This window comes from Miscanthus floridulus, chromosome 2 (genome assembly GCF_019320115.1).
Source record: "Miscanthus floridulus cultivar M001 chromosome 2, ASM1932011v1, whole genome shotgun sequence".
NCBI classification, from domain to species: domain Eukaryota; kingdom Viridiplantae; phylum Streptophyta; class Magnoliopsida; order Poales; family Poaceae; genus Miscanthus; species Miscanthus floridulus.
Window position 1 is genome coordinate 16,442,448 of NC_089581.1, and position 12,545 is coordinate 16,454,992.

Genomic DNA, 12,545 nt, shown 5'->3' on the forward strand with positions numbered 1-12,545 from the left:
CCGCCTCCGCATACGCTCCTCGAGTGAGCTCCAGTTGCCGCCGCCGCCGTACTCAGCAGCAGAGACCGGCGAGTCAACAGGTAGCAGAGGGGGTGGAGGGGAGCAATTCCTGTTCGCCCGGTCACCGCCCGCTCGGAGCATTCCCGCTGCTGCGTCCGCCTCAGTTTGCCGTCGCCCTGTTGCACGTACGGCTAGGGTTTGGAGATAGATCCGCCCGCCGCCCCGCCGGCTCGTGTGGAGGCGCGCAGTGGTGCGGGGAGGAATAGAGGAAGTGCCTGGCTCGCGCGGTTTTCGTTCCTTGTTCTGGAAGCTTCAGGGCGCGCGATCCGGTTCCGTCGCAATCGGTAGCAATGTCGGGCTCGTCCGCGGCAGGGGAGGACATAGTGCAGCACCTATCGTCCAATTCCAACCCGTCTTCGTCGAAGCTTGCCAAGCTCGAGGCCCGCATGGCCGGCAAGGCTGTCTCCGCGCCATCGTCACCGCCGCACCATCCCATGGCTGCCCCCGCCTCCGCCCCCGCCATATCCTTCATGGACCAGGAGGAGCTGCCTGAGACTTCCTCTTCCGATGATGATGTCAGTCCTAAACCTTGAGCTTCTCTCTTACTTTCCCTCTTTTTTTTTTTTTGCTCCAGTACAGTAGCGTGATCGCTTGGCATCTTTGATTTCCTTGCTCACACATTGGCTATGTTGCTATGATCTCTTTCTAGCCAGAACTATTTGTGCTATTTCTTTTGTTATTATAAACATGTGCACGTGGTTTGCTAGTGTAACTGACAACAAATTAGGCAAAATAATTCCACCTCTAGTTTTATCCTTATTATGCTAGCCCTGATCCCATTCCATTATTCTGTTTTTGCTGATTAGAACTGCGAGGAGTTTTTGATACAAAAGAATACCCTGAAGCGGCCGAGATCTCCAGATGGTGACAACATCCTTGCTCTTGGAAATTTTGAGGTGGGCTCATCTGTTAGGAACTGAATAGTTAATCTCTTATGATTCTCTCCTGCATTCTTTGTGTGCTCATGAGTCTGAATATTCTTTTCAATTGGTGGATTCTCTTGTAATTTGAGAATCAGGGTTCGGCAAACGAGGCAGCAAAGATTTTAGATGTCACGGATACAAGACCATCCTTGGACAATTCAAATAGGAAAAAACAAGGCCGTGGAAGGGGTCGTGCTGGTACAGGCCGAGGCCGTGGCTCAAAGACTGCTGATCAGACACGACTGATTTCGACTTCCTCAGCAGTTGTAACAAATGGTCAACTAGATAAATTAACCAACAAGGTACGATGTGTGATGTGTCTGTACCGTGCTAGTATCCTGCACATTCTCATGTGCAAACTTCTGGCCCTTCTCATCAGAGCTATTTCTAGGTCATTTGATTACCTAAGCACAATGAATATATTATTGAAGAAATTGTTGTTTTGAAGGCACTTCCTATTTAAGGGTAAAGTTTGGTCAGTTACAGTATGCTGAAATAGATCTTCTAGTAAATTATAAACATTTATGACTTAATAAAAGTTGGTAACTAAGAGAAAATTTGCACCTATCCATAGATATCTATAACACTTTTGAACTACATAGTGAGAATTTTGAAATTTTGCAGATCTAATGAAATAGATGAATCTGTACAAGCTTATGTTCAAAGATAGCCTGGACTTGTTCAATTTTAATAATGTCTTGATCAAAGTACTAGGATACAAGATCTGCCATCTGCGAGTGTTCTTCTGAAGGATCTGTTTTTGGAGAAACTCATTAACAGGCCGTTAGTGTTTTTAACTTTTTATATCCTGATTCAAATGGTTTTGAAAAACAGCACGACGCCCCAGGTCTTGTTTGTGACAATTGGCCGCACGGATAGTTTGAAAGGTTTTGGGTAAACCATTATGTTTGACAACACTAATGTTTTTCACCCTATGGACAGAACTATTTTCTCCATAATCCATATTTACAATCTCCATCACTGGAAAGTGTGGACACATGCATATACAAAAATGCATTCAATGATGAACAGTTGATTGATGAACCCTATTATACAGTAATTTATCCTAACCTGCTAATTATGAGCACAATTCAACAGGAATCCCGATCGAGTGTTCAACTGGGCCATGACGACAGGGCTGCTTTACAGGTAACTCATTGCTTGACATCATCATCTTCTGCCAAATTTCTAAATATCTCCATCCTTTTCTAGTCACACTATCACAGTATTGATCCGGATGTGTCCTTTTGGAACTGTCTATGTTTCATGTTTGCCTGCTTCTGAATATGTCCTTTTGGATGTCTAATTAATAATACATAAACATGGAGTCTTTCAAATGGCTTCTGTACATGGTTTTCATTCTTTTTTCCCTCTCATTGCTGGGATAGTTTCCACTTACTTTCATCTTCACCTGCCAGTTTAGGCAATCCAACCCTGTAAAGTAGTATGGTGTAGTTAAGATTTTCTCAGAAGTAATAAAGCATAAACAGTGTTAGTGAAATATTTTACTGATGCCATGCCACTTTGGATGCTTATGAATAGACTGTACCAAAAATCTGTATGTGTTCTCATTTTTGTTTTAAAATTCTATTCTTAAGCACTCTCCATTTAATAGGAAGAATTGTCAATGTTACGTGGCAAAGTTGCATTTTTGGAGGAGGAACTTTCTAAATCACGTCAAGAAGCAACAAATTACCATCAACTTAGTGATAGGTTAGCAAAAGTAAGGAGATACTTGCTATCAATTTTCATTTAATCATGTATTTTTAGTGTCTTGATTGACATGTTGACTTTGCATCATTCTTACAGGAATTGAAGGATCTCAAAGATCATGACCATCAAATGAGATCTAAGGTTGGTAGCATGTTATCTTATGGTTTACCATATTTGTTTTAGCTACTGCCATTCTTTCATTTGTGTACGCTGGTCTGCTATATTTGGGAAACTTTAAGTCCACTGTTTAGGCATATCATGGTGAATAACTGTTGTAAATACCTCACTTTGTTCTATATGCACATGATCTTCTACTGTTGTCACCTGTTAGAAGCTGTGTGTGTCAGTGTGTACAATATACTTTTCCTTCTTATAATGGTCAGGCGCACTACATATGTAATTTTTTTAGACCAATGGAGATTTTACTTATGTGCATATGTGCTTGCTGCATGCATGTTGTTTGTCCACATGGTTTGGATGTGGGTTTTGTGCTTTCCTTTTTTATTTCTTTGTGTGGTGGGGGCCATGGTGGAAGTGAGCTTACTGTACTTGTTTAGCTTCAAGGCAATCTTAATATTTGTGTGGTTGAGAAAATCTGCTCATTCTATGCATGACTAACTGTTCTCATTTTCATTAATGAAGCAAATGAAGGTCCTGTCTGATCTGCTGATAGCTGTGTCGAAAGCAGAGAGGCAAGAAGCGCGAATGAGGATAAGGCAGGAATCTTTCAGACTTGGGAATGTTGGTGTTATGAGGTAATTTTCTAATGTCCCAGCGCTTGATCCTTAATAGTATCCAGAGTGGTCCTAAGAGCCCCCTAACTGCAGCTCTTTATCAAGTATGCCTTCTAAAATTGACACCTTAAAATTTTTAATAGCAGATGCTGTTTCTTCTCTTCTTATGTTTTTTTTTTGGGTATGAATTATCTATTGCGACATTGCTTTGGTTAATTCTACCCTCGTTCTTAACTCAGAGCTGGGACTATCATATCTGAAACTTGGGAAGACGGACAGGCAATAAAAGATCTTAATTCTCACCTGGTGAGTTCTGCAACCCCATAGATGTCTACTTGCATACACATATTAGAAGATAATGATTTGATCTGTAGGCAGTAGAACTTGTATCTGCATGGTGGTCCATTTGTTGATATGTGGTAGTTGAGAGCTGAGCAATAGCTTGGCTGGTAGGGCCTCCAATTGAGAGGCCACCCAACTGGGCTCAGACCCAGGTGCTGAACTAATTTCTTCCTCGATCGTCTCCAATCCCCATGGGAAATGATTGATAGCCCTAAAGGGTTCGATAATCGCTCTCTTGTGGCAAGGGCAGGGGGCATCTTGCCCCCATGGTGGACTTCTTTCTTTCTTTCTACAGACAACTTCTGTTCAAGACTCTTTTGTTTACAATTCTAGCCATATTAGATAGGTTGGTCTTGTATACTGATTACTGAGTATCATGTTCAGAAGACACATTTGTACTCCCAGTTGGATTTTACTGACACAATCTGTGCAATTCAAAGTTTTCACAAAGTTTCATCTATAGAGGCATTTTGATTGCTAAGGAATTTGATTGCTAAGGAAATTTAAAAGGGCGCACCCAGTGTAGAGAGATCCCGCTCTGTTCGGGGTCTGGGGAAGGGTGTCAGTGCTAAGGAAATTTAGATGCCTCGAATTAATGGCAGTCAATGACTAGCATTTAAGTTTGACTTCAACTTAGTCTATGACCAGTCATGGTATCATTTATTCATAAATCATCTATAGTTAAGTTCTTGTGTATTCTACATAGGCATATCATCCTAGTCCTTTCTCATGTCTGAACTATATAAATGATATCCATATCTTTATAGGCTTTGCCAGTTTGCTGTCTACACCATCTTACTCTTTGGTAATGATGTATTTTCATATTTCTGAGATGCTTATGTTTGCCATATCTTTCTATAGAAATCTTTACTCGAAACTAAGGAGACTGTTGAAAGGCATCGTAAATCACTTAAGAAAAGACAATCTGGTGAGTATTTTTTATTTCTGAAGCAATGTTTTTTAGGCGTTGCGGCAAGGCGTGGCGCCCTACCCCCTTCACAACGCCTAGGCGTTTGTGGCGGATGCCTAGGTGACGCCATATGCATATTTTAGGCGCCCTGAAGGCGTTGTGTAAACTGGAATTGTAGATACTAGTGCAGCACATACATACCTTGTTTATTCCTAATGCTTAAGACCAGCACATACTAGTACAGCTAAGGGAGTACTACTAATCAGTAAGTATATTATACTAATCAAAGGAAAATTTCTACTTTGTGTTCTGTAAAAGTGTACAGATTAAAGAAAGAACCCAAACAGATATTATACTAATCAAAGAAAGATCTTGTGCTTTGCGTTATGTAATGCTCAAAGAAAATAACAACCCAAGCACAAGCAAGCAAACTCCGTTCGTGAGTAGTACTCCGTATGTGGCAGGCCAATAATAAAATATAAAAAGCAGCACACAGTATTGAGAGCAGAGTACTCGCACCAGTCCGTCAATGAGCAAAGGCAGAGCAAACAAACATGAAAAGCGGAAGACAGATGGGAGATTTGGTGAGCCAAAACACGAGGGGAGGCAGGGGACAGAGTTGCAGCGGATGGACACGGGCGGACGGCCGATGGAGGCAGAGAGTCGAGGCGGACGAGCAGGTGCGGACTTCGAAGACTCGAGGCGGACGAGCAGACTGCAGACTGCCGCTCCACGGCAGGTGCGGAGGCCAAGCGGAGATGCAAGGCCGGCTCCGCGGCAGGGGCGGCCGGCCGGTGGACGAACAGAGGAGCAGCCAAGCGGCCGCCTGCCGCCTTCTCTCTTCCTGCCGCCTTCTCTCTTCCTCTCCCCTCGCCCTCACTCGCGGCCGCCGGTAAAGGCCTCGTTCGGTAAATTTCCCACGCGAAGGGCCTATCTACTTCCCGCGCCCTCATAGTTCCTGCGCGGTCGATTTCCCACGGGACCGCGGTCTTTTGGCGCCGTTCCCCCGCGAACTGGCATCCGGCGTCCGCGGCGGGGCTGTAGGCGTCCGCCCGACACCAATCTACTCCTAGGCGACGCCTAACTCGATTAGGCGGACACCATACCAGTGCAGGTCGTGGCGCCGCCGACGCCCAGGCCCTCTACCACGCCTTGTCGCCTAGGCGACGACTAGGCGACGCCTCAAAAACAATGTTCTGAAGTACATTTTTCCTTTATTGCTTGTGTTGACTTGAATCCTTATAAGCTTTAATATCTTGCATATGTTTTGCAGTTGCACACATCAATACATGTCAATATTGTTTCATGAAAAGCATTTGCAATAAAATTTAAGTTGATGTAGATTTTTTCTTATGACATTCCTGTTTGTTCTTTTTATACAAAGCAAACCTTCCTCCATTATTGCAATCGCAATATTAAAGTCATAGCAGCTTAACAAAACGAAAAAAGTGTGCACTAGCTAAATTGTATATTTTGCTGGCAATATATTTCCTACATTCCTTCTTTTTGTTGTTCATTTTTTAAAGATCTCTTTCTGTTTAGACAAGGGTGATGGCAGTGATGCTGAGACTAGCATGTCTGAGGAGGACATCCTCTTACAGGACGAAATATGTAAATCTCGTCTAACCAGTATCAAACGGGTAATTTTCTTTATGGTGTCATGGTTACTTGCCTAATTGGTACACCTTCTTAATCTGCTTTCTATGATTGTATTTCAGGAGGAAGAACAGTATATGAGAGAGAGAGATCGGTATGAGTTGGAAAAGGGGAGGCTTATACGAGAGATGAAGCGTCTCAGAGATGAAGATGGCTCACGCTTTAACAACTTCCAAATTCTTCACCATCGTTATGCTCTGTTAAATCTTCTAGGAAAGGGAGGGTTCAGTGAGGTTTACAAGGTATACTCTTGCTTTACGTATAATCTTGAAAACTAAATCGGAGGCATTAAATTTAGTCATACTAGGCCTATATGGCTAATATAAAAATAGTCATTCTTTGCTTATAGATAAAAAAAGGGCGTACCCAGTGCAGAGAGCTCCCGCTCTGTGTGGGGTCTAGGGAAGGGTGTTAGTGGCAAGCCTTTTTTCTTATAGATAAGAAATACCAAATTTTGCAGCTATTTAGTTACATGTGGGCCCCTATTGAACACTTGCTTAAAGAGGGTGGGTGTTACTTTAAGGCCCATCTTTCTGTAGAAAATGTACTGCTGTAGTGTACCATCCTAAACTATCTTGATGGTTATATTCATGTTGGAACATTTGACTAGCTATTTGAGATATTTTCTTTTTCATGAAGTCAGTCTAATGTGTAGTGATGTCTTCATAGAAATTTGGCTTGATAGTACCAGCAGTTACATGCGACAATTTCTTTTGGGCAGGCTTTTGATTTGGTGGAGTACAAGTATGTGGCATGCAAGCTTCATGGATTGAATGCTCAATGGAGTGAGGAGAAAAAACAGAGCTACATACGTCATGCGATTCGTGAATATAACATTCACAAAACTTTGGTGCATCCAAACATTGTCAGGCTATGGGATATATTTGAGATTGATCACAATACATTCTGCACTGTCCTAGAATATTGCAGTGGTATTATATGTTTTTATGACCTTCGAAATCCTGATCGATATGATAACATAACAGTCTTTTATTTGTTCGCTGTTCCTGATACCTGTCTGCGGAGGACTTCATTCTGTAGTCATGCTAACATAAACTTATAATTCAGAAGTGTTAGATAGATACTGTCTTACCGAACTTTAGGCATATATTGTTATTGGCCACATGCATTCATGTTTATAGTTATTGGATGAATCTGTTCCATTTTGCCAGTCAAAAATTGAGGTGGTTCTTGGAGAGGTAATAGTTGCTGACCCATATAAAAATGAAGTGAATGAATAAACTGACCCATACAATTATTTCTCCCACATTTCCCCATTGGTCAGACTAGGATAGGTTGCCAATGGGAAAAAAGGCAGGGGCAACATGCTGTTGACTGTAGTTTGTATCCCATCCTCTGTCTTGACAATGACAGACAAGTTGACAAAATAAATAAATAAGTAAGACTCATGCGCCGTAAACTCTACTGTATTTTTCTAGCAATTCTGTGTTTGATACTTCTGTTTTGAGCCACAACATTCAGCAGCCACTGCCAACACTAATAACTACATGGATATGTTTTCTCACTGAAAACAAAAAGTTCCTTCCAATGCTCGCTATCTTCTTAATCAACATACATTCCATTTTACATGTATTTTGATCAGTTCTGTGAAGCTTTTCTTTTACAATGTTGTAGTCTTTAATGATGGTTTTCCTTCCTAAATCTGTAACCCTCAGACCAGGAGATGTAATAATGTTCTCTTCATTGCTATTGTTTCAACCAGGCAAGGATCTTGATGCAGTCCTTAAAGCTACACCAATTCTTCCAGAAAAAGAAGCAAGAATCATAATTGTTCAAATATTTCAGGGCCTGGTTTATCTAAACAAGAGGGGCCAAAAGATCATTCACTACGATCTAAAACCTGGCAATGTTCTCTTTGATGAGGTTGGTGTTGCAAAAGTTACAGACTTTGGCCTCAGCAAGATTGTGGAGGATGATGTTGGGTCTCAGGGAATGGAACTCACTTCTCAGGGAGCTGGAACCTATTGGTGAGTGTGATCCTTCCAGTTGATCTTTTGCACTAGCTCACAGAAACCTTCAAGCTACCTGCTGTTATGGAATTTTTTAATTATTTACATTTTTTGCTATATTCCTGGTGCAATACATCAACAACAACAAAGCCTTTAAGTCCCAAACAAATTGGGGTAGGCTAGAGTTGAAACCCAGCAGAAGCAATCAAGGTTCAGGCACGTGAATAACTATTTTCCAAGCACTCCTATCTAAGGCTAAGTCTTTCGGTATATTCCATCCTTTCAAGTCTCCTTTTATTGCCTCTACCCAAGTCAACTTCGGTCTTCCTCTGCCTCTCTTCACGTTACTATCCTGGCTTAGGATTCCACTACGCACCGGTGTCTCTGGAGGTCTCCGTTGGACATGTCCAAACCATCTCAACCGGTGTTGGACAAGCTTTTCTTCAATTGGTGCTACCTCTAATCTATCACGTATATCATCGTTTCGAACTCGATCCCTTCTTGTATGACCGCAAATCCAACGCAACATACGCATTTTCGCGACACTTATCTGTTGAACATGTCGTGTTTTCGTAGGCCAACATTCTACACCATACAATATAGCAGGTCTAATCGTCGTCCTATAAAACTTGCCTTTTAGCTTCTGTGGTACCCTTTTGTCACATAGGACACCAGATGCTTGGCGCCACTTCATCCACCCTGCTTTGATTCTATGGCTAACATCTTCATCAATATCCCCGTCTCTCTGTAGCATTGATCCTAAATATCGAAAGGTATCCTTCCTAGGCACTACTTGACCTTCCAAACAAATAGCTTCCTCCTCCCGAGTAGTAGTGCCGAAGTCACATCTCATATACTCAGTTTTAGTTCTATTGAGTCTAAAAGCTTTGGACTCCAAAGTCTCCCGCCATAACTCCAGTTTCTGATTCACTCCTGTCCGACTTTCATCAACTAGCATTACATCATCCGCGAAAAGCATACACCAAGGGATGTCCCCTTATATGTCCCTTGTGACCTCATCCATCACTAAGGCAAACAGATAAGGGCTCAAAGCTGACCCTTGATGTAGTCCTATCCTAATCGGGAAGTCATCCGTGTCTGCATCACTTGTTCGAACACTAGTCACAACATTGTTGTACATGTCCTTAATGAACCCGACGTACTTCGTTGGGACTTTATGTTTGTCCAAAATCCACCACATAACATTCCTTGGTATTTTATCATAAGCCTTCTCCACAACAACAACAACAACAACAAAGCCTTTAAGTCCCAAACAAGTTGGGGTAGGCTAGAGTTGAAACCCAGCAGAAGCAATCAAGGTTCAGGCACGTGAATAGCTGTCTTCCGAGCGCTCCTATCTAAGGCTAAGTCTTTGGGTATATTCCATCCTTTCAAGTCTCCTTTTATTGCCTCTACCCAAGTCAACTTCGGTCTTCCTCTGCCTCTCTTCACGTTACTATCCTGACCTAGGATTCCACTACGCACCGGTGCCTTTGGAGGTCTCCGTTAGACATGTCCAAACCATCTCAACCGGTGTTGGAAAACCATGTGTAGGTCCTTCTCCAAGTCAATAAAAACCATGTGTAGGTCCTTCTTCTCCCTATACCGCTCCATAATTTGTCTTATTAAGAAAATGGCTTCCATGGTTGACCTTCCGGGTATGAAACCAAATTGGTTTATAGAGACCCGCGTTATTGCTCTCAAGCGATGCTCAATAACTCTCTCCCATAGCTTCATAGTATGGCTCATAAATTTAATTCCCCAGTAATTAGTACCACTTTGAATATCAATACATGCTATTTCTAAAAGAGTTGCAGCGTTCAAGTATCAATCTAAAACCTTCGAAAGGAATTACCTTTTGTTTTCATTGAGTAGTCGCATTACTAACAGGACATTTTCTTCTTTCCTATAATGCCTTACTTGAACAAGTGGGATACATTTAGTTTTTATTTATGGCAGGACGTCATTGTTTTCCTTTTTATGGCCATTGTTCCTTTAGAATGGCAGGCATGTCTCGCTTCAATTCTTTTCTGTTCTTTTTCAGGTATCTTCCTCCAGAATGCTTTGACCTCAGCAAAACACCATTTATTTCATCTAAGGTAATTATATCTGGCAACTGTTCTGCCTGTTAATGTGCTAACTGGTGAAAATATATTATGGTTCTTGTGATTTTGTGTTTTTTTTTTCTAAATTATTCTACTCAACCAATAGCATAATATATGCCAAAGATAATAGAAGGTCTCCTCACTTTAGCAAGTAGTTTTGGGATGTTTCAATTGTGAGGAGGTATCATGAGGTGGTTTGGTTGTATGCAACTTTTACATAAAAAAACACATATATCATCTCTAGATCACCTCATTTATGTAGGCCTGGGCTCATTTATGTGCCTCCTGAACTCAATCCACTTTCCACAATAACATTTTTGAAATTTGAACTTCATCCTGATTAGCAATGGCGCATTAGCTTTTCCATTCGTTTTCATGCAGGTGGATGTTTGGTCAGCTGGTGTAATGTTTTACCAGATGCTCTTTGGAAGGCGTCCTTTTGGTCATGATCAGACTCAGGAGAGAATACTTCGGGAAGATACAATTATCAATGCACGGAGAGTGGAGTTCCCTTCAAAGCCAGCTGTATCGAATGAGGCAAAGGTCTGTTTCTTTTTTTTTCACATGGTGTAAATAGTTGCATACCCATCACATGTATCCCATCAATGCAAGATACTATACTTGCATTGGTGAGACCTACAGTTTACTGCTTTGTTTAATTTGGCATGTTCATTCTGTCCTCAGCTTGCCCTGAGAATTTGCTGATGTTGGTTAGTTTGGCAAAAGTGTGATCTCACCTCACCGCAAATAAAAACATTTAGCTGTACTGTAGTCAGTGCCAAGTCTCCATGTCGTTTTCATTCTAGAATTGTTTCAGTCATCTGTGAGCCAGTTTGATTCTTTTCCTTTTCCATTGTCCCCGAACATTCACAGGATCTGATACGCCGGTGTTTGACATACAACCAATCAGAGAGGCCAGATGTACTAACCATAGCTCAAGATCCTTATCTCTCATATGCAAAGAAGTAGCCACTACTCCGGATAACATTTTGGCGAGGGTACCTGCTCACTTATATGTATGGGGATGGATAATGTTAGAACAGAACCAAAACACAGGTTTGGGGCTGAATTTCATATTTCATTAGCCATGACACAACTATGACAGGTTGGGGATACATATAGGATAGCTTGCTTGAGCCTTAAGAAAGCTACAACATATTCTAGAGATGCTAAAGTAGGTGCTAGGGATAAAGATAAGGGCTGACACAGCCACCAACTACTCTAGATAAGTATCCTAAGTAGATAAGGACAAGACTTATAGCTGTCATTCTCCCCCTAAGTCTTGTGTGGCGCCTTCTGTGGAATTTGAACCATCCTAATCATGGCGTGAAGCTCCTGGAACTTGACCCGCCCAAGGGACTTGGTGAGAAGATCGACGAGCTGATCCCGGGTGTTGATGTAGCCAGCCTTGATGCTCCCCTCATCCAAATAGCTCCTGATGAAGTGGTACTTGATGTGGATATGCTTGCTGCGCTCATGGAAGACGGGGTTCTTCGCTAAAGCCAAGGCGGACTTGTTGTCCACCCTAAGCTCCACTGCTTCTGCGTCCCTGCCTAGGAGATCGCCTAGCAACCGAGCCAACCAGAGAGCTTGAGTCGAAGCGGTTGTGGCAGCGATGTACTCCGCCTCGCAACTGGACAGAGCCACCACTTGCTGCTTGACCGACTGCCAGCTGATTAGACACTTACCGAGGAAGAATAGCGTCCCGCTAGTGCTCTTGCTTGTGTCGATGTCGCCGGCGAGGTCGCTGTCGCTGTACTCGATGAAGTGCTCCGCATCGGGACACCTCGGGTAGTGCAAGCCGTAGTCGGAAGTGCCCGCGACGTAGCGGAGGATCTCTTGACGGCCTGCTCGTGCTCCGTCGTCGGTCGCTGCATGAACCGACTGACGTAGCCAACGGCGAACGTCAGGTCCGGCCGTGTGTGGACGAGGTAGCGAAGGCTGCCCACAATGCGCCGGTACCGCGTGGCATCGACCTCCTTCGCCGTGCTGTCGCGGCTCAGCTTCAGCCTCTCCTCCATGGGAGTGTGTGCTGGGTTGCAGCCGGTGAACCCGCCCAACTCGACGATGCGCTTGGCGTAGACGGTCTGGCGAAGGGAGATGCCAGAGCTGTCCTGGTGGACCTCGATCCC

General features: G+C 43.0%; 1 protein-coding gene across 1 annotated transcript; it reads left to right on the forward strand.

The window, feature by feature from the left end:
* Positions 1–140: 140 nt before the first annotated feature.
* Positions 141–11,614, forward strand: LOC136518213 (serine/threonine-protein kinase TOUSLED-like). The gene is made up of 16 exons (XM_066511863.1): positions 141–575; positions 867–956; positions 1,079–1,285; positions 2,082–2,132; positions 2,599–2,706; positions 2,793–2,837; positions 3,339–3,451; positions 3,670–3,736; positions 4,634–4,700; positions 6,225–6,322; positions 6,401–6,580; positions 7,060–7,270; positions 8,062–8,326; positions 10,353–10,407; positions 10,795–10,956; positions 11,287–11,614. Exons 1-16 carry the CDS (start codon positions 351–353, stop codon positions 11,380–11,382), a joined length of 2,040 nt encoding a protein of 679 aa, XP_066367960.1. The 5' UTR covers positions 141–350; the 3' UTR covers positions 11,383–11,614.
* The last annotated feature ends 931 nt before the right edge of the window (positions 11,615–12,545 follow it).

Excerpts from the sequence above, each read along its gene's own strand:
- LOC136518213 (XM_066511863.1), top strand. The coding sequence starts at position 351 with ATGTCGGGCTCGTCCGCGGCAGGGGAGGACATAGTGCAGCACCTATCG. Across the intron at positions 2,133-2,598 it reads ACGACAGGGCTGCTTTACAG|GAAGAATTGTCAATGTTACG; the intron begins GTAACTCATTGC and ends TCCATTTAATAG. Across the intron at positions 3,737-4,633 it reads AAGATCTTAATTCTCACCTG|AAATCTTTACTCGAAACTAA; the intron begins GTGAGTTCTGCA and ends ATCTTTCTATAG.